This window comes from Salvia splendens, chromosome 2, assembly GCF_004379255.2.
Source record: "Salvia splendens isolate huo1 chromosome 2, SspV2, whole genome shotgun sequence".
NCBI lineage: Eukaryota > Viridiplantae > Streptophyta > Magnoliopsida > Lamiales > Lamiaceae > Salvia > Salvia splendens.
This window is the reverse complement of record NC_056033.1, coordinates 3,943,469-3,964,975: the sequence shown is the minus strand read 5'-3', so window position 1 is coordinate 3,964,975 and position 21,507 is coordinate 3,943,469. Positions and strand designations below refer to the sequence as shown.

At 35.3% G+C, this 21,507-nt stretch overlaps 2 protein-coding genes across 5 annotated transcripts; one reads left to right on the top strand and one right to left on the bottom strand.

Annotated features, from left to right (window-relative positions):
- The first annotated feature begins 953 nt into the window (after positions 1–953).
- LOC121784289 (E3 ubiquitin-protein ligase BRE1-like 1) lies at positions 954–12,282 on the top strand. Of its 4 annotated transcripts, none has more exons than XM_042182459.1 (19): positions 954–1,515; positions 2,232–2,393; positions 3,372–3,459; positions 4,414–4,647; positions 4,813–4,974; positions 5,622–5,815; positions 5,905–5,988; positions 6,097–6,216; positions 6,327–6,513; positions 6,581–6,741; positions 6,842–6,913; positions 7,173–7,249; positions 7,502–7,696; positions 8,562–8,634; positions 8,793–8,879; positions 10,643–10,780; positions 10,849–11,051; positions 11,134–11,299; positions 11,602–12,282. In XM_042182459.1, the coding sequence occupies exons 1-19, from the start codon at positions 1,405–1,407 to the stop codon at positions 11,731–11,733; spliced, it is 2,646 nt and encodes an 881-aa protein (XP_042038393.1). In that variant the 5' UTR covers positions 954–1,404; the 3' UTR covers positions 11,734–12,282. The 4 variants fall into 4 exon arrangements, with proteins under 4 accessions (XP_042038393.1, XP_042038389.1, XP_042038402.1 ...); XM_042182455.1 differs by having other exon boundaries at positions 8,559–8,634; XM_042182468.1 differs by lacking the exon at positions 954–1,515 and adding an exon at positions 3,762–4,139 and having other exon boundaries at positions 2,376–2,393; positions 8,559–8,634.
- Positions 12,283–20,117: 7,835 nt separating this feature from the next.
- On the bottom strand, positions 20,118–21,069 carry LOC121760811 (ethylene-responsive transcription factor ERF039-like). Its single transcript, XM_042156424.1, has one exon. The coding sequence runs from the start codon at positions 20,991–20,993 to the stop codon at positions 20,295–20,297; it is 699 nt and encodes a 232-aa protein (XP_042012358.1). The 5' UTR covers positions 20,994–21,069; the 3' UTR covers positions 20,118–20,294.
- Positions 21,070–21,507: the final 438 nt, after the last annotated feature.

The window sequence follows — 21,507 nt, the reverse complement described above, 5'->3', positions numbered from 1 at the left end:
AATTAATGCATTAAACGGGAATTCCGCGTGGAATTTCGCGAGCGTAAACGCAATGGCGGACGTCCGCACGAAATTCCATGGAACGCCACAGAACTGCAAATTCCTTCGCAGAATTCCGTATCCGTGCCTGGGACGCGCAATGGCGGATGTCCGACACGGAATTCCCGCACGCCGGTGGGAATTCCGCATGGACGTCCGCCATTGCGGATGCTCTTAAGAAAGAAGATGAACCACATCAAAACTAATATGATGAAAGAAACGTGCAGCAATGGAAGGGGAGGAAAGAGGAAAAGTGGAAAACTTAAAAAAATAAGTAAAAATCAATAGATAAGTAAACATATCATAAGAAAATGATGGCCCATTCAACTTTAAGTCAAATGATATGTTGTTGTGTCAGGTTGAATGTAGGGAGGCGTCATCATTGTGAGTAATTTGACAAAAATTCCCTTTTAGGGCATGAGGGTGTTATCATCCGAAAAAATCTTATCCGTGATTATATATTTTATTAGGTCCTTCTTACGCTATTTTTTTTGTTAGAGGTCACTGATGCAACACATGGAAAAGTTAAGGTTATTTGGTGTAGTTCACTTGATATTTTAATATATTTTCTTTAGATTTTTTTATTATTAATTTACATTAAAATTTGAATTGTTAGCTATTAAAATTATATTTAATGGAATGGATATAGTACATGTATGTAAATATATGTTGGGCCTCCAACGTAGCAGGCTGAGATAGAGATGGCCCACGTAGTTTGTTGAGAGGCCCATACCCGTTTTATGTCGACAGCCTATCAGATCTCCAAAATCCCGCTGCCCTATTCCCCTTGTAAGGGTCTTTTGGTCATTTTAAGTCAATAAGCCCCGATTTTGTATTAGCAGTCCAATCTAAATGACGTATCTACCCCTAGAAATTTCTGAAAAGCCCCATTCCGCCCCTCTAATCATATTAAGCAAAGCAGTTTCACTTTCTCTCTCTTCCCCCACCCCCACATTGTTGATGTTCAGAGGTTCTGTGTGTGTGTAAAATTTTCACACTTTCTCCCCAGTTAATTCATTCACATATCGAAAGAGGCCAAAAATTGAATTCAGGATAAAGGATAACAAGGTAACAGAAAGTCGCTGTTAATTGGTAATTGAAGCTTAGCAATCGCGGGTTTCTCTCCGACCTAGGGTTTGGCTGGAAATTGGAGTCAAATCTATACTTTTGGTTGATTTTGATAAGTATCTGTGGTTTTTAGAATTTGGATATTTCCAATTTGTGCCAAGACTGCATTTTTGTGCATGCATGTTTGCTTATGTGTTGAACTATCCGGGGGTTTTGTGAAATAGTTATTGGAAGTTTTATTCTGTGGGGTTTAAAGGGAAAAGTTATGATTCTGGGGTTTTGAGGGGTGGGTCTGTAATGGGTAGTACAGGCGAAGCTGACAAGAAACGGCGTCATGTTAGCTCCTTATCGCCCACTCCCGCCATGGCCAAGAAGCATCGTCTGGCGGCGCTATCTGAGGAGAAAAAGGTGAGGCTGCTACTTTTTCTTTTTCCCTTTTTTTTGTTTTGTTTAATATTTCTAAATAAGAACTTTCTGTGACTAAGACTCAAAGTAGAATTATGTTTACAAGCAATTTTATGCATGAAAAGTGTTTGATTCCCACGTGATAATTAGTGGTTGGAGAGACACACGAAATGCACTAATGATCTTGGGATGTGGGTGTGTCTAAGTTTATGTAAATTCACAAGTTTTGTGCTTTATTTGTGCTAATCTGATAGTAAATTTCCAATCTATGTTATTCATGGTGCAGTTTTAGTTACCATGTTTCTATCAGGGACCTTGAGTTTCTTTATCTAATGTCCATATACATTGTTTTTGTATTTTCCATACAAAACATGTTCTTGCTTGTGAAAATTAACAATTACTAGATGATAGCAGCAGCATTTAGTGAATCAAAAGCACTAGTGTTGCAGGCATCTATGGTATTTGATGACCAGTGTATTTAGTAAATACTGTGCTAACCAATTCTGTTTGATAAAAGGAGTTTTTTTCTTCATTTTCACACGATTGTAAGCTGCAGAATTACTGTCTGTGTACACTTATCGGACGGGGTACTGAACTTGATTGCGTTCCTTCCATTGGATCATTGATTATATTGCTGATAAATTGTGACTGCACACTTTCTGGTGAGAATAGTCTTGGACGTGGCGACAACTAATAGTCAAATTTTTTAATTGCTGTAGCTCGACGCGGCAGTGCTTCAATTTCAAAATAAAAAACTCGTACAGAAGTTGGAAACTCAGAAGGTTGAGATTAATGCCCTCGAGGACAGATTGTGTCAGTTGAGGGATAAACAACATTCATATCATAAAACTTTAGCCGAGGTCGACAATTCATGGAAAGAGGTACATGAGTATGATGTATGAGTGGGTTTTCTTATTTTTCTTACTAATGATAAAAAATGTATGTTGATTATATTTTGAGGTTTTGTCTAGATTTAGTGTTTGTTTGTAGCATCTATTCAAGCAGGTTAATCAACTTGAAAATTGTCGGAGAGCCTGATAAAATCGTAATGGAGATTACGTAATGGTATCTCCAGTTTTGCTGACTCTTTATTCCATTTCAAGCTGCATTGGCCCCTTGGAGAATCATAACACAAAATATTTTGACCTCTACACCTACTCACAATCATTAAAGGAACAACGTAGAGAAATGGAACTATATCCGGCTAAGGATTTAGTTTAAAATGTAACTGATACTATTTCCAGGATACTGCTATTACCAAATTAAAGTGGGTTAAACCTCAGAAGTTGTGAGTGCAACCTGACTGCTTAATCTACTGTGCTTGCATAACAACAGAAATTAAAGAGAATCAAAGTATCTCAAAAGGGATTTTTTTTGGTGGCGTAAGATCTAAGCAAAGTCAAAAGTTGGATAAAGCTGTTTCATCTGTTACTTGCTTTTATTCAACAGCGTACTGCTGCTTCTAACGTGCAAATACAAAAGAACATTAATTTTTTTGTCTACTTCTAGCAACACCATTGTAGTACTACTACTAGTGGTGTATATGTAATTTGTGGTAATCATAATCAGATATATTTCTAACTGGTGACTGGCTAAATGCTATAAAAGGGCTGTAGGATTGACTTGTCGTAAGGAAGTGAGCATTTATGCTAGAAGGGACTTACCCGTCATTTTCCTTGAGTGTAGTCAACCAGCTCCATTAGTTTGCTGTATATCTAGGGATATATAATAATCTGATGCACCCTTTAAGCAAGTGAAAATTGATGCTGATAGCTGTAAACATAAATTATACATAGATCTATCTGGCATTTACAAAATATTTGCCTACTCATTTTAAAATGGCTCCAATATTTCACCAGCTGGTTGATCACTTGGCGTCACATTCTAACTGCACAGTAGAAAATACAAAAGATGTTCGAGGTTTTGGACGCCACCTAGCAAAAGAAGGTAAGCGATGCTAGTTGTAGATGTGTTTATGTAAATGCATTTCTTTCCTATTTTTTGGAGTTTAAACTATATGTTCAAACATTGTTTTGTTGTAATAACTTAATTTTTAGGATGATACCTTCCAATTTTTATGAGCATATGCCGATGAATAACATCTTATGTGCATATTTTTTCTGTGCTGTTAGTTTGCGACTCAAAGGGCTATTATTACATGCCTATCTGATTGGCTGTTAGATGATGCATATCTTTTTTGCTTGATTAGTCAAAATTATACACATGCACAAACATATTCTTGTGTGCAGGCACTCCATCATTCTGGGGGAGGGGGGTACAACCTATTTTAATGACTCTGCGTGCTCTCGCTGAACAAATTTTATGATGAGTCTCAGAGTTTGTGGCGATCTTGTCTCTCTTCAAGCCTGATATTTTAGAATAGGCCTTCTCTTTTCTGTACTGGGTGGACATCTTGTTCAATATTAGTACGCTGTTAATATTATATCAAAAAGAGTTGGTTTCTAAAACTTCACCTCAGTAAAAAAGGACAGAGGATTTGTAGCTATAAATTCCTTTCTGGACAATCTCCTGTGTGGCACCTAATCGATCTCCATATTATATTATCATGAAACATTTCCAGACATTTCTTCTATTTATGAAGAGTGATGTTCTTATCTTGGAAGCATGTAAGATGAGTTATGTTTGATCTTTGTACTGTCTCAATTCTATAGGAAATCTTCTTTTAGATGTATTATTTTGCATAGAATTGCATTGCCATATCTACAAAGTACAAACAGTATTTACATGTAATACTTTTGTCTGTATGTATAGTAATTACTCGGTTTAGCTCTTAGTTGCTGATGAATTTTGCTGTTTCACACAATTTGCAGTCTAAATTCTGTTCACTTCTGTGTTTTTTTGGAGCTTTTGCTAACAAAGTCATACAAATTGCCTTAATAGATTGTGATTCGCCACCAGAGGATACTTTACTGAGCCGGCTCCTAGAAACTGGTGCAACCGAAAATAGCTCAGCCAGTACATTAATGAATCCATCTGAAGAAGAGGGAAAAATAAATGGTGAAATGACAGAGAAATTAGAGATTATACTCAAGAATATAATAGCTTCTTTTGATGATTTGAACAATTTGAAGAGTATATTGTACGCGGCATCCCTGAAGACACTCTCTTCTAATGGTAAGACCCTATTGTTATTTTGCATGATGCTTCAGTTTGTGAATGAAGTTCATCAAGTTCTTTTACAATTTCTTTTTTATGGATTCCTTCTTTCCCGGTGTTGCTATGCTTATGCATATGTCTCTGTGTTTAGTCACTTATTTACCTTTTGGCACTCCACTGTAGGACAGAGCCAGAAGGTGGTTTTTTCTGATTTGCTAACCGAGGTTAGAAATATGAGGATGGCAACCTTGAAGCTCCACTTGAAGCATAAATTGTTGGCTGGTGAGCTGCAAAGACATAGAGACACCAACGCAAAGAATAAAGCTGATCTGAAGCGTCTGAAAGGTATTAGTTTTTTTTTTTATTTCTTCTCTATAGTCCACGCACAACATAGCCGCTTCTCTGTGTATTCCCCTTTCTGGTCTGGCTTAATTGCCTTAAGTGGTAAGTTTCCCCAACACTTGATATTGTAGTCACTGTGTATGCCATCTGTAACTATCCTATAGAACATAATATTATTTGTTGGCTTCTGTCTTATTATTGTAGAGTGCTCAGGTACTGGTATTTTGTTGAGAAACTGGGTATAGAATTCCATGCCCTGTTCAAATTTATAAGTTTTGTTTAAGCTCAAGACGCACCTGATAGAATTTGAAAAGGAGTCACCTGATAGACAGGTTATGTATGGTATTCCGCACCCACATGTACAAAAGAAGTTATCTATAGCTCATTTCCGGACCCAGAATGAAAAAATGAAGGAATAACTACCTCTGTTCAGTTTCTCAGCTTGCCTCTTTTAGTTGAGTTACTGGTAATATGGATGCTGGAACATAAACTGTCTATTATGTTACGGGGACGTGTGTTTATAGGATGCTGCAGTGTTTAATCTGATAATTCACATGTTCAGCATTAAGTCTCTTTAATTGTTTTCCAAATGCATGGTTTTCAACGAAGTTCATACATGTCACTGCGTTCTTTTGCTTTTCTATTTATAGGAGAATTAGAAACTACAATTTGTGAACTGGAAGAAAGCAACCATAAGTTGGCGGTTATAAAAGCAGAGAGAGATGTGGCGAAGGGAGCATCTTTCCCTGTTCTAAATCAAGGGAATAGGCAGGCAACGAATGATAAAGTAAGGGACAAAGAAAGAGACTTGGAAGATACGGAGTCAACCCTGAAGGAACTATTGGTATAAACTGCTTTTTTATTATTCCTCTAGCTTAGACAATATAGTTGCTCTATATAGAAATGGCTCATAGAAAGTATGTCTCTGCATAGGAGCAATCGTCATCTCGACTAGAAGAGCTCAAGCGTTTTCATGAAGATAGGCTGAACACATTAAGAAACTTATCAAATTTGCAGGTTAATATGTTTCCTCGTATCTTCTGTGTATTCTCATTTCTTTCCACTTCTTGTTATTGCACATTGGCTCTTGCTTTTCTTATTAGCCTGTGCTACTTTTATTGGCAGAGCAACTTAAAGAATGTTCACTGCATTTGCTCATCCCAAGCATATATTTTACTGAAAGATCAATTGACAAAGGCTAAAGCAGACGTAGTTGAATATCAAGCCCTTTATGAGAAATTGCAGGTTACATTTGTTTTATTTTCACATTTTCAGTTCACTTGTTGTAGCCATTTTTTTAATAAAAAAGCAGAGAAAAAGGGAACATATTCAGTTTTTCACCTTTTCCAATTCAGGTTGAGAAAGAGAGTCTTTATTGGCGGGAAAAAGAAAGTTTCATGAAAAATGAGTTAGTTGATGTGCTTCAGCAATCTTCAGCTGTTGCTAACTCCAGAATAAGTGACTTGGAAGCGGAGATAGACAGATACTACAAAGAAAAGGATTTAATTGAGGTCAAGCTGGACGAAGCATCTAAAGAACCTGGTATGGATAGTATATTTTATTGTTATTCAGTAGATTTGTGGTCGCTAGTTTAATTTGTTAAATACAGGCAGGAAAGAAATTATTGCGGAGTTTAAAGTTTTGGTTTCATCATTTCCTGAGAAAATGGGTCGCATGCAAAATCAGTTAGCTAAACACAAGGAGACTGCTGCAGACATTCACAGTTTGCGAGCTGATGTAGAATCATTGACTAATATTCTCAACTGCAAGGTGAAATTTGATACCTTGTCCGTTCTATTTTGTTTTAGCTCGGTGTTCAAAGTTACTAAAATTCCACATATGTACATGTGCATCTGCGTGTCATAAACAGGATAAGGAGTTGGAGACTTTGACTTCCAGATCAGCGCAGCAAAATGCCGAAATTCAAAAACTACAAGCAGTGGTATGGAATTTTCTTATGTTATATGCATTTGGTCACATAACTTTACTGACTCAGGCTAACTCTGTATGCAGTATTTTGTTTTTGTTTGTAACAGTAGATTGTAGCCTATTTCTTAACATAACAGACTTCAGATAAGGACATGAAAATCCCTATCTACTGTAGTTGGGCTTTTAGAAAAAAATGACTAGTGAGATTTGCAAGAACTATTTCGAAATAGAGGGATCTGATAAGAATTTTAAAATTTGGTTTGTGGGCACAGATCAGTGATTTAAAGGCGACAGTTACAGACTTGAAGCTCTTCCTAGAAATGTATGGGCACCAATCGGTTGACTCAAGGTTGGCATTCTTCGTTTTTTTAATATGTTCATAAAAAATCGAATAATGTAAGTAACCTACGTTGAGTACGGCTTCAAATGATTTTCCGGTATAATTACTGGTTAATCTTTCTCTAAAAACCCTACAAATTCATTAAGTTTTCAAAACAGATTATGAAAAGGACAAATAAGCACTCGAATGGTTGGATGCATATATTTTGCAGCATGTCTGTCATTAAAATTTGAGGTCATCTTTGTGGCAATTTGTATGCAGGGATGTTTGTGCAGCTAGAAGTGCCGAGATAAAGGCATGGGCTCAAGTTCAAGGCCTTAAATCCTCCCTTGATGAGCGTAATCTGGAGTTGCGAGTTAAAGTTGCAATTGAAGCAGAAGCAAAAGCCCAGCAGAAATTAGCTGCTTCAGAGGCTGAGATTGCTGAGCTGAGACAGAAGTTAGAGTCTTCTAATAGGTCCAATTCTTGGTGAATCCTATAAATGTTGCTCTCATCTTTTTTGCATTTAGAAATTAGGCGAGCTATTGCCTTTTGCTGAATAGGTTCTTCATCTGGTTATCCCTGAATATGTTGCGTCTTCCTTACTTATGGATCTACTATACTTGTGTAATTTTGTGCTCGTGATATTTTATGTGATATATTAGCTTATAAACAGTAAAAACAAATGTTGTATAAATGCTTCTTACCATTGAAAGGTGAACCTTAACTAGTTAGTAAAAAAATTATTTGAAAACCAGTATATGAGTATGGATTCCCTATCTTTCATCTAAATTATGCTGTATTTCTTTTCTAAATGTATAGTAATAGTAGCTAGACATATTGGTTTTGATTGTCATTTTCTGATTACAGTGCCAAGAAAACAATGACCTGGCCACTTTTCTAGTGATTTAAATAATTGAAAGCCAGTACTTCTGTAACTACCAAACATAGGAAACATAATTTTGAATCTACTTACATTTTTATCTTACATGTGAATATGCTATCTGGTAAGCTGAAATTTTCAAATGGGAAGAGTAGAGATGTCATGACAATGTGCAGAAACCGTACAGACATATATATATATATATATTTGTGTGTCTAGGTAGATGATAATTAGAGTTGGTTGCGGATTGGTCAAGTGAAACCATATACCCTTTCAGAAATTAATCAATGGCCGCGACTCAGATTGTATATCTGTGTGTATTCTTATAGTTTCTTCCACTGCCGTAGCAGAGAAAAATCAAGCCTTTCTGCTGGCTTAACCCTTTCAGAAATTAGTCAATGGCTGCGACTTATATTTTATATCCGTGTATTCTTATAGTTTCTTCTACTGCTATAGCAGGGAAAAATCAAGCCTTTCTGACGGCTTAAAATCCAAGCATGAAGAGACTGAGTCCTACCTGGTTGAGATAGAGGTTTGTATTCAACCTTAACTTCTATGAGTCATAGCTCTCAAATATGAATTTGATCATTATTTTGTACACACATTCTGAGTTCTTCCATATTTTCTAAAGTTGGATAATTCTCTATCATGCATCCTAAATTAGACTAAGAGTTGCCTGTATTGCTACAGACTATTGGGCAGGCGTATGATGACATGCAGAGCCAAAACCAGCAGCTTTTGCAGCAAATCACTGAGAGAGATGACTATAATGTTAAGGTTGTAACTCCATTGATTCCGTAATTTCAGCTGGATTTCTAAAGAATCAGTTTTCTGATTATTTGCTCCAAAATCATTATGGCGAGACATTTAAATTCATACGAGTATTGTTTTGGACTTAAAGGAATGCATCTTACGCTACTCGCTCAAGATACAGTACATACAGTGTGTAGGAGGAAGTAACTTATCAACATTTATGTTTCTTCAATATCTACTCCCTCCGTCCACCGTTTAAAGAACCTTTTTGCCATTTTGGTTTGTCCACGATTTATAGAACCATTTACTTCATTCCACTTTTAGTATGCATACCCACATTCTATCTACTTTTTACACTCACAATCCAATATAAAACTAATACTTTAAATGGGTCCCACATTCAACTCAATTTCTCCTTTTACTTTCTTCACAAAGTCAAACAATTTCTTAAAACTCTTGCTGAGTCAAAGGGGCTCTTTAGATGGTGGACGGAGGGAGTAATTGGTTTTGGGGACCTAAATAGTAAATTCACAGAAATCCATTTTTCGATTGGGCACTATTTGCATATCCACCACCCTGAATATTATTAAAAAATTCTAATGCAAAATAGAAGATTATACTTGATCCATCATTTTGGAGTCTGTGCCTGCTGTTATCAGGATAGCTGTTATTCTTATTTCTTAATGTGAAATTGTGAATGCTATTCCCTAAACCCTAGTTGCTATTAATTACTTGTGTTTGTATCATATGTTTTTCATGCTCGTGTTTCATGTTGTTGGACATAGCCTGGATATTAAGAATCGTAGGATATATTGGAGAAAAAATTGGAGATGATATAATCATATATTACATGATATCGGCTGCATGATTGCACAGGCTTCCTTGTGGAGCTTTGTCATGGTTAACTAAGTTTTATGCTTTATAATGTTCAAGCTCTGAGGAATACTTTGTCCCTCTTCTGGGGCTGAGCATTCTAACTTTCGCACATCCACCAGGCCTGCAAGTCTATTCTCACCTTCCTTGAACTCTAGGGTTTGTCTTTAAGGATCTTCTGTCATGTCATGTGGATACTGTTGTAGGGTTAGCAAAGGTAGTTTCTATTCTGTACCATTGTGCTTTTCACTTTTCAGTTATGCTCATTGATATAATTGTCCAGAATGAAGTTTAGGCTTTAATAATCTCTGTTCAGCAGAATTTCTCATGAACCATTTATATGAGAGTGGAGTAGTCCTTGTTCGAGTTTAACTAAGCCTGGCTCTTTTTTAGTATCATCTCTCTTACATGTATCTGTACTTTAATGTTGGTTTGGAAATTGGTAACACAAGGGAGAGATTAGTACCGTCCTAAGGCCTAAACTTGATCTTTTGTCTTTTCTAGAATATCCTAAAATCTACAATATTCCAATATAATGTTTTTGTAACTAATTGCATTTTACCGAAATAATGATGCAATATTGTAACAGTCGAGACTCAGAACTCATTTTTCAACTATCTTGAAAATTTTATACAGTATTGGAACAGGGTGATTACGCACAGATAGAGTTGTCGAATGTCTTTTGTTGCTCCAAGGAAAAAAGTGGGAAAACCACTCCTTAAAAAAACTATTGTTATTATTTTCCCAAAAATGATAATTATGTCAACCCTTTGGTTTGTTTTCTCTAATCAATATATATTCTTTCAAATTGGTTATAAACTCTGGGAAAAGAAACTTTTGTTTCCAACCTCTGATGCATATATCTGGTGGATGCCTTTGCTGATGAATCACTTCCATTTTGGTTTGTGTTTCAGCTTGTTTTAGAAGGTGTGCATTCAAGACAGATGGGAGATGCTCTGCTTATGGAGAAGAGAATGTTGGATAAGTCTGTACAACAGACCAAGAAAACTGTAGATTTTTATAACTTTAAGGCTAGCCGAATTGAAGACCAGGTAGTATGAGTGGCACGCATAGGGTCATTTGTGGAAGTTGATTGTATTAATAATCTTTTTGGCTGCAGTTGAAGGGCTACTTAGATCAGAGACAGAGGCTTGCAGAAGATAGAGCTCACAATGCTGCTGCTTTGGAAAGCACTCAAAGAAGACTGTTAGATGTTAGGAAAACTTCTCAACTACTGATGGGAACAGTTGAAGAAGCACAGACGCAGGTTGATAGGAGTAGGGTGTCTCTTACTGGAATGCAGATAGAACTAGAGAAAGAAAGGTGTTCAGGGTTAATATAATTCTTATTTCTGCTACATCGGAAAACCATTTTCTCACTTCTTGCGGCTCTTTCTTTTAATTAGGTTTAAGAGGAAAAGGGTTGAGGAAGATCTAGATAATCTAAGGAAGAAGGGTCAACAACTAAAATCCCAAGTTGAGGGCTCCTCTGTAATTGAAAAGCTCAAAGAGGAACTCAGGGAATACAAGGAAATTCTGAAGTGCAGTGTCTGCCTTGACAGAAGGAAAGAGGTAATTCCCATTTTGAGATGCATGAGAAAATGAATATGCTACCAATATCTATTAAGAGGTTGCTGTGTTGTACAAGGTTTTATTTCCTTTTCAAGATTTTTGAAACATATGAGACTACAGGATTTATTTGGATGATAAGAAAATGGCTTTCTCACTTCAGGTGTATGTTACCTAACAATACCAGATCCCCATGCACATAACATGGTTGACGACTTATGGGATGATTAGATTTAGAGGGCCCTATATTCATTCATGCTGTGGGTTTATTTCAGTTAGAGGAGCTAACAATTACCTTTTTCCAGGTGGTCATCACAAAATGTTATCATCTGTTTTGCAATGCTTGCCTTCAGAGAATAATTGAAACACGTCGCCGTAAGTGCCCAGTTTGTGCGGCAAGTTTTGGCGTCAATGATGTCAAACCTGTATACATCTGATCATTATGGTTCCTGGCATCAATGGGTATGCCTACCGGTCCATGTGCACCTAGAAGTTCACTCCGACGATGATATTTCACATGTACTATATGATACTTTTTGCTCTGCTGAATCCAAGAAAAAACCACATCGCAACTGATAGAGGTTCCTTTCCAGAAATTGCTAGTAGTGTAGGTTTGCGCTTTCTGGATTAGACGCTGGAAGTGTTTTTTGATTTTTTTTGAAATAGTGTTCATGAGTTGCCCTCTTCATTTGACTGCTCCAAGAAACTGGGTGCTTTTTTGACTTGCTGCTTGCAGATTGAATTCAATCCAGTTCTATATATGATGGTTTTACAAGTAAACGAAGCAATGATGCAAAGCCCCGTTGTTTCCAAGTGTGTATGGATTAGCATGGAGCTTCATATGACTTTGGTCTTAGACTCTTAGGTTCTTCTATGCTGCTGTGTACAGATTTTATATCTCAATTTTGTTGGTAGTGTCTAGTTTGAGTTGTTTTAGGAGAAACAAGCAAAATATCAATGTTCAATCAGTAATTTTTCATTGTCAATTTGCACGCCTATACCCATTTGAATGTTCTGATTGAATAATACATCCTTATGAGTAAGCTTGTTTAGGGCATTCGGTTTTAAAGATCTGCATGTGTGTGTTGTGTGCTCGACTGCTCGTGTGTGAGACGGAGACGGACTTGCATCTTCTTCATCAACATCCTTATAATCATGGTTAGTTTCACCCCTGTGCTAAGGTTTGTAGAATATATGTATATAATTTACAGCCAATGGCGTTATCATCTATGACAAATATTTACTTTGGCTACTTGTTTAGGTAAAGTGGGTTCCCTTAAGGCACGGAATGTTCTAGATTGAACTCATGAAGCAACTTCAGCTGAAGAAGGTATGCTGTTGAAGTATAATTGTTGTCATGTTAATGCTGGTTTTTATCTTCTTTTTCTTGTTGAACTTGTTATCTTGGAGAAAATTATTATGTTTATGTATAGCTGAATGGATTATATTTTTATTCAAGTGTATGATCGTGCAGATACAATCTTCATGTGTTCCTATAGGAAGCATGCTGTGTACCTTCTAGCATGATAATTTTTTTCAAGATGATTTCCTCTAATAATAGTCTCATTTCGAATGTTTAGGTTGGTTGGAGTTGATCAATTCTTGTGTGATTAAGCTTTACTGTTTGTTAGTACTTATTTGCTGGATGAAAGTTTATTAAACTATCAATTCAGTCCGTTGTACGCTTGTAACGTAGTGCACATTGTTATTTTCCTTTTATGCATTGCATACGGCTCTATAATGAAATTAACCCCAACTTCCCGTCCAAGAAAGATAAAAATAAGATCTATCAACCGTAGACGGGAAATGATCAAAATGCCACCCTTCTTTTTTTTTCGAAGAAGTTCAAAAATACTATGATGGCTCCTCTGCTTTCTATTTTAAAATGGATTCTTTTTTGTCTTTGACTCAGCAATCCCAAAGTTTCGTTTTGAGCTAACCAAAAAAGGAAATTTGTTTTTTTCGCAGTCTTCTTTTATCCTAAAGAGGACTGGGAGGATGCTAGGTCTTTGTTCTAGTTTAATTTGAAACTACAGTAATTAGTTACCATAAAGATATAATCTTTGTTTGTATGCTTGACATGAAGGTAAGTGGAGGCAAAGGCCAAGTATTCACTTGCTTAATGATTGTGCTCTATTGCCTTCTTCCATTGCGATTGTTACAGGAATGAAATTTAGGTGAACATTTTTAACATAGCACAGGGGGCTCTTTGTAACCACGGTCAATTAATATAAGGGCAGATCTTATCCCTTATTAAAGATTAATTGTCATGTCTTTTGTCCTTGTAACAGTACATTCTTCGTAGTTTTGTGGTAACTGTAATTGGTCACAATGATTGGCACTCAGAAAGCACAATGTAAAAAAAAAGGACTCTGTTGAAGTGAATGTGGGTAATATAATGTCATATATGTAATGCTTAAACATGCTTGCCATTCTTGAACTGTAAAATATAAAATGCCAGTAACAAAATGTGCGATGGCTTGTCATGTTTGAATATTCTGCTGCAACAACCGTACTCACGACTTTTTGTATTTTAGCAGTATATGAGCTTGGTGGCTATTGTCCGTCCAACTCCTCTGGGCCAATGTGTATTATTGGAGTGAGATTGAGCTCTCACAGTTTGGGACCAGATGATAAGTTGGAGGTACATCATGTCTTTTTCATTCCAAGACTAAATGGTAAGGATCCAACCACGAATTTCTGATGTGTGTGTTGCTTTCCCAGACCGTACACGTTCAATAAATGAGTAGATATTGTTATTAGGTTTAGTTTGGAGAAGCTAATGTTATTCTTGGTGGCTCCAAATGGTGAAGGGGTGTTGAGAGAGGAGAGCCCCCCTCTCCGAAACACGAGCTTATATATAGTCAAACTGACAAAATTGTCTTCATATATTTGGAGAACAAAAGGTGGTGATTCATGATTGGTCGGGGTCTGTGGAAGGATCTCATCTCATATATCCTTCCCTGCCTTGAAATTTTGGTGATCAACACCTTCATTTTGAATCACATTCGATTAAATGCATGTATGTAGTTGGAATTATGAGTTGGGGGTAATGTTAATGCATCTAATATTGTCTGAATATAATCACTTGAGATATTTTTTTATGAACACATGAAACTAACAAGTAATTTGGTGAATTTCTAGTAACATGATGTTGTGTGCCCACACGGATATTGATTGGTTGAAATTCACTGATACCAATATTGCTCTCGGTTGCTGCAAAATCGACGCTGATATTTGAAGCTGAAATTCAATTTTGCTAATGCAAACTGAAACTTATATAATTGAGATGATTTGTTGGTGAAATTGTGGATCATGTGTAAAGTAGAGCTTGAAATAAAGAAAGAAAACATAGGATTCTTGAATGTTGAGACGTCTTCCCATGTGGGTTTCGTCCAACTATCTATGTGATTGTTAGAAACATTTGTTGTCTTTGTCTGGAATATTAGCATGTAGGTTAGGCAATCTATCATATTTTGCCTAATCTTTTCTACTCTCCTTGGTGGACGACTTCGTATTTTGAGGCCATTGAGTTCGAACATCAACGTTGTCTTTTAGATCAAGTCGGTCACAAACAATATAGTGATCTTGACTGGTGTTGTAGCTATTTGCGTTCGATTCTCATTCTCCGTAAGTATGGCATTTACGGATCCTATCATAGAATCGATGGTTTCCTTTTAGCGGTATAAACCTCAAATAGTGAAACCATAGACAATAGCATTTTGAAAATCATTTGTCAAAAGTTATAATTTAATGACCATCATTTCAAATCTCTATGATATTTGAAGAATTTTCAACTTTTTATAGGGAGCAAAAATATTTCATTTTCTTTCTGTGATGTTGTTACAAAGAAGAAAAATATCTGCTTTAAAGTTGCTAAATACAAATGGTCCGTACGGTTAACTCAATGTTAAATCACAAAAGTAGCTTTAAAAATTATGAATATAGTTCACTGTTATTGTCTTTAGCTAAGTGTAAGAAAACATTTGGCAATGCCTAAAAATCCTATCTTCTTCAATCACCATCTTTACATATAATCACCATCTTAAAAATCCTATCCAGATAAGAAAAAATTATCAATTATAGCCCACTTGCATATAATTTAGTGCCTTTTTTCTTTCAAACCAGTCCTACAAAAAGTTTATTAGACAAATGGACCAATAGTGTGACTATTTATTTAATTTAATAAAATGTGTGAATAAAGCTACTAACAGAGTTTGTGGGAAAGCAATTGATTGGGAATTCTACACCACTTTTAATGAGAAGAGTTGGTGTACTTGTTTTCTTTTTACCTTTCTTTTTCTATCCATCTTTTGTTTTCTATTTTTAATGCTTGTTATTCAATATAGATCAACAAATATAAATATAATAACAATAGTGATCGTAGAAATAAATGCAAATTAGAGTTGATTTCAAAATGTATGTAAACAAATAGAAATAACAATTTTTCATATTCTACCAAAGGAAAAGTTCTAATTAATTTTTTATGTCATAACTGATTTTATTAGATTTGGACTTCGAGTTACAGTATTTGAACATACGTGATGAGTTGCGTTAGTTTGCTAACTATCTTAATGTGCTACTTGCTAACTAATTAACACATTATATTAAAAATGTCAACACATTAACATGAATACGTCAACATAAATTTATTTTGACATTTTGCTTAATTTGCTACTTGTTCACTAATCAACATATTATATTAAAAATGTCAACACAATAACATGAGTATACCAACACAAATTTATCTTGACATTTATAAAATGTCAACACAAATTTGCATTGACATATTCATGTCACTGCATTGACATTTTTAATATAATGTGTTAATTTAGTTAACAAGTAACACATTAAGATGATGATTAGTATCACATCCCTTATTATAAATAACAAAGACTTCTACAACGAATGATAAAATATACTTATTAGGAGTATAATGGAGTAGTATTTATCTACTTTCAATTCTTTTACTAGTCATTAAGATGATCTCTCTAATGTATTATTATCATTATTTTCTAGAGAGAAAAAAAAGGCCCACCTCCAACGATCGTTGCTGTAAAATGTACTTTTTCATAATCATGAATTAATATTGGAATAAAAACAAAAGCTTATTAAGACAAAAAATGTACCAAGTCGATCGTGATGGTCTGATCGTACATCGTGTAAGTATGCTCATATATGATCAGTGTTCAATTAAGCATAAATTTATGCTTAACGTTGTATATATCGAGCTAAATGAATAGTTTCAACATTGTTAACAACTTAAAGTACTACTATCATGTATCAACATGATTAATTAAAAATTAAAAACTGAAAAACTCATTTAGAAGATTAACGTGCTTCAAAGAGAGAAACAACAAATATACATAATTTAGAAATATAAATGCACATGGAATTTGAAAGACAGCTAGAGTGTGACCAACCAATCACCTTCGACAATGTGGTCAATTAACTAAAATAATTTATACTATTACTATACATTTAATTAGAAGCATATGCTAACTTCTTGCCATTGGCTCTCGTTGAATTAGTCATTTCCGAATATTTTCATACTACTAGATTTTAATCAGCTCAAGTCTTAAGCGGTACTTCAAAATTTTCAACAAAGAACAAATATCTAGGTGATGGAATATTCTATTAATTAAATACACCGTTAAATAATTAAGATCTTGAATGCTGTTTGGCAACGTAATTAATGGCCACTAATCTCACACATGATGCTAGTCGTAGATGCCGCCGACCAATCATGTAGATTATGTCTCCCATTTGTTAATTTTAATTGTTATAAATAGTATTAACTATTAATTAAAGTATTTGTAGTTTTCTATTCACGAGCGAATTGAACTAAAATATGGATTCTAATTGGTAGAACTAAAATTTTTGTGTTTAAATTATTGCGATAATACTTGTTTCTACATTATGACAAGTGTACGTAATTGAAGAAGATTTCTCTTTGAATTTAATGGAAGTGCGATACTTTGATCTGTTATCTTAATCAAGTCGTTGCTTAATTAATCTATTTTTAGTTTATCAAAGACTTGGAACTTGGTATGAAGGTTGCAGAACTAAGTATTAATCTGCTGTTATACTCCTGTACAATTACCTATTTTGGAATATTTTTATTTTTGGTCAACTTCTGCCTGAACATATGACTTTCTTAAAACAAAATTACTGCACAATTACCAAGAACCCTAGGAGAAAATATTGTAGGTTTTCAACTAAAAATTAGCCTGAAAACATGAAGATTCACATGCAATTATCATTATATTTGTGTTGTAGTGTGAACCATTTGAGAAGTTCACACTTGTATGGATCAATTAATTTTTTTACTTTCACATATTTTAAACCAAATTCAGACTCAATATGGAGAATTACCCTCTTGGGCACTTTCATAAGGAACCTAGTTATTTGAAAATTAAGTTAAGATTTTGTATGTAATTGTTTGCACTTTGTAATCTATATCATTGTAATTATTACCTCATCGAATCCAAGAATAGTGACCCCCTAAGAAATTTATACTGCAATGGGTCCTAATTATATAATAAGTACTCTCTATTATGGTAATTACATATATAAAAAAATTTGGATGCAAGATATGTGTGGGCCCCAAAGAGATCGAGGAGGCTAAATGATTGGAGTGCATACTAGTAGAAAATAGAAATGAAGGAGGGAGATAGTGATGGTGAGATCACTTACCACTAGACCAAATAGTGAATAAAAAACAATAAAACTAAATGTGAATACATACCATACCTACCTATTGCCTATAATATCTTATCAATTCATCACAAGAGAGCAAAAAGTGTATTTTCTTGTAGCACATATATTATGAATTACTATAAATTTGATAGTACTAATATAAAGGAATAGGATCGATGATGGTTTTTTGACCTACAAGCATACTTTCTTGAATATGGAAAAGTAAACTAAATTAATTGAAATTACATGTGTTATGTTCGTTTGAATCAAGAAGTAACTTTTTATGGGAAAACTCAATGAAAGATATAAGTGAAAATCTAAACCTATGACTTTAAATTACAAACTAGTTATCTACGCTGTTAGGTTTTTAAAAATTGCCAAGAACCCTGGATCATTAACAACAGTAGTGCTTATGTCAAATTATCATTAATTAAAATATTTCTAGAATAAATGCTTAAATATGTAATTACAAATAGTCACATTAACAAAGTTGAAAAATGGGTAAAGATGAATATATCTTTATTCCAGAGGAATAAAGCAGTTTGCTAAGTATTTAAGTAAAAAGTTAATTTATAATTATAAAATATACGTCGAAGGGTTCAATCTTATGAACCAAGAATAAAAAAAAATATAAAATATACGTCACAAACAAATGATTAAAAACACATGGTTAGTGTACTTAATTAATTAATCGCACATAAAATTATTCAAGAGTATTATACTACTCCATATGTATATGCACAATCATTATGCAATTTGTTGATTTAGATCACTACATTTGCAGGCTGCAGCATATGTTGTTTTTTCGTTGAGATTGCCAGATTGGGAAGGAGATCATAATCAACCACAAAAATTATTAAAAAAAAACAAAACTCAAACGGTCACATCATAAATAATTTTAACTCGTGATTAAAAGCAACTTATCATGGTGATAATGACACTGCGCGTAGTAATAATCCTCTTCATCTTTTTTCATAAAATAATATTATTTGCCCAAAATTAGAAAATGGTAGTTTGATACAGGACCGCAATAGAACCATGGAAAGAACATCCATAAATTGTATATTTTGGACTTATTATGTTAGCTACATGTTTCTACTAATCTTCCATTTTTTTTAATACATGCATCATATTTTGGGTAATTGAGTTGTATGATTTTTAAATTTTATAATTCTCTCTTAATTGGAGCAAAATCATGCAGTTTAAATTAATTTACACAATTATAGAATCAATGTGATATACTACTATAACACATAGTTTTCACTTAGTGCACATGCAATACATAATCATATTCAAATAAACACTTTGAAGCTATGAACACTTGTGCTGTTGTGAATAATGGGTAGAATGTCATTTATATTTGGTGTAACTGTATATATAAGTCAGTAAAAATCATGAAACTCGGTGTTGCAAATGGTGATTTATTCTCGAGAGTAAAAAAAAAAATAAAAAAATGGTGATTTATTCCATCACTAGGAGCGTAGTCGTCTTTTGACACAAAATATTTAATTTAGGTATGACTTTAAATTGAAATCCTATATTACTATATCAACTCGCCAAAATGCAGTGTATAGTATAGTGATATAGAATAATTGTTGGTTATTTTAGTGTAATTGGATTAACTTGATTGATCAATATTATCTTAATGAGACATCATATAAGTTTGGAAGTGCGGAGTGCACGTTTGTTTGAATTCATTATGATTAGACAGGGATTCGGGGGCAGCGCCCCCGAGTAGCGAGGTCCAAGGGGCAGAGCCATTGTCAGCTTGGAAATTTTTTATTTCCATTAAAGTTGTTGTATAGAAAATTCATCCGGAAATATAAATTTCGATAATTGAGGAACTAATTTGCAATTTTCGAAACCCGCCAAAAACTGTTAAAACAGTTATGAAAACGAAGAGACGCGTCGTTTCATTTTCAGCCTCTTCTTATTGATCATTTTCTGGTTCAAAGCATTATCGAAAAAATTAACATACGAATCTTCTACAAACCTGAATTGTATCTGATCAAATATTGGTAGAACCACCAAATTGATTTGATTTGAAAATATTTCACGCCTTTCAGGATATCCAATTGTTCACATTTAGTAAATCTCTCTAACAATAATTCCACAACAATAATTGGCTGACAACCCCTCAAACTATTATTCGATTCCTCCAAACCATATCTAGATCATACACATTTATTTCACTTTCAAGAACAAGATCAAAATGTCTGTTAGCTATCCCAAAAAATTCAAAAAATTGTAGAAAGAAAATAAATAAACTATATAAAAATAAACAATAATACTCGTAGAGCTAGCTGCACTCCCACAAGATCGGATCTTCTCCGGCCATCGGCCACGACGAAACATAGTAGCAATACCCGCCTCCGCGATCGGAGGCGGTGCTCAGGGACAGATCCGGTAAGTCGAAAAACGTGTCGTCGTCATGAGCCGTCGAAGCCGACTCTTGCAAGCTCTCCGTCGACGAGTACGAGCTCACGAGCCGAGGCTCGGCTTCGGCTGGGAATGTAGCAGCCGCCGCCTTCGCCGCCGCCGCCTGGATGTCCTTCGGCGAGGTGGAGGCCGGCCGGGGAAGGAACTGCGCCAGATGAGGGAAATTGAGATACGCCGCCTGCCCCTTGATGGCCAGCGCCGCCACGTCGTGGGCCCGCGCCGCCATCTCCCCCGTCGGGTATGTCCCCAGCCATATCCTCGACTTCTTCCTCGGCTCCCGGATTTCGCACACCCATTTCCCCCAATTCCGCTTCCGCACGCCCCGGTAAGCCGGGTGCTTCTCGGCGGCGCCGCCCCTCCGCCGCTTGCTGACCTCGTTGCCGCTCTTTTCGCCTTGAGACGACTTTGTTGTTTCGTTGCTACTACTACCCTTGTCGCGCTCGCTCAGGCTCTCGTTCGAGCAGGACGAGGACGTGGAGGCGGACGCGGACGCGGCCGAGGTGGTGGTGGAGAAAAGTTGGTGTTCAACTATATTCTCAAAGAAATTTTTGTGTTCCATACCTTGTGGGCTAAGACCTAAGTGAGAGAATATGTAATGTTGCTACATAAAGTAGGAGACTTTGGGAATATATAAGATTCTCTCACAAATTCGATTAATTTATACTCCTATAAAAGGACACAAAATACACACACTATACCACCCACATTACACACACTACACGCGATATTTTAATAATGATATGATAATTAAATCTAGATTAATTTATGTTAGGCCCATGATATCGTCCTAAAAATCCATGAAACTAATAATGTGAATTTGGACTATTAATAATGTGATTAGAAATATAGTGCCGAGACCCTATGTGTCGATACATATGGTGTTGGTATTAATTTTGGAAATTAATTAATAAAGGGGACCATGTAAATTTTGTGTATATTTATTTATAAACCATGAATTTGGAATTGGGTTGGTAGGGGCCGTCCCTTCAGGTAGGGTTATATTTACAAGGATTTCCATTAATTTTGTAGAAATCATTTATATCTATAACTTGAATGATCGAAGACTATTTTGC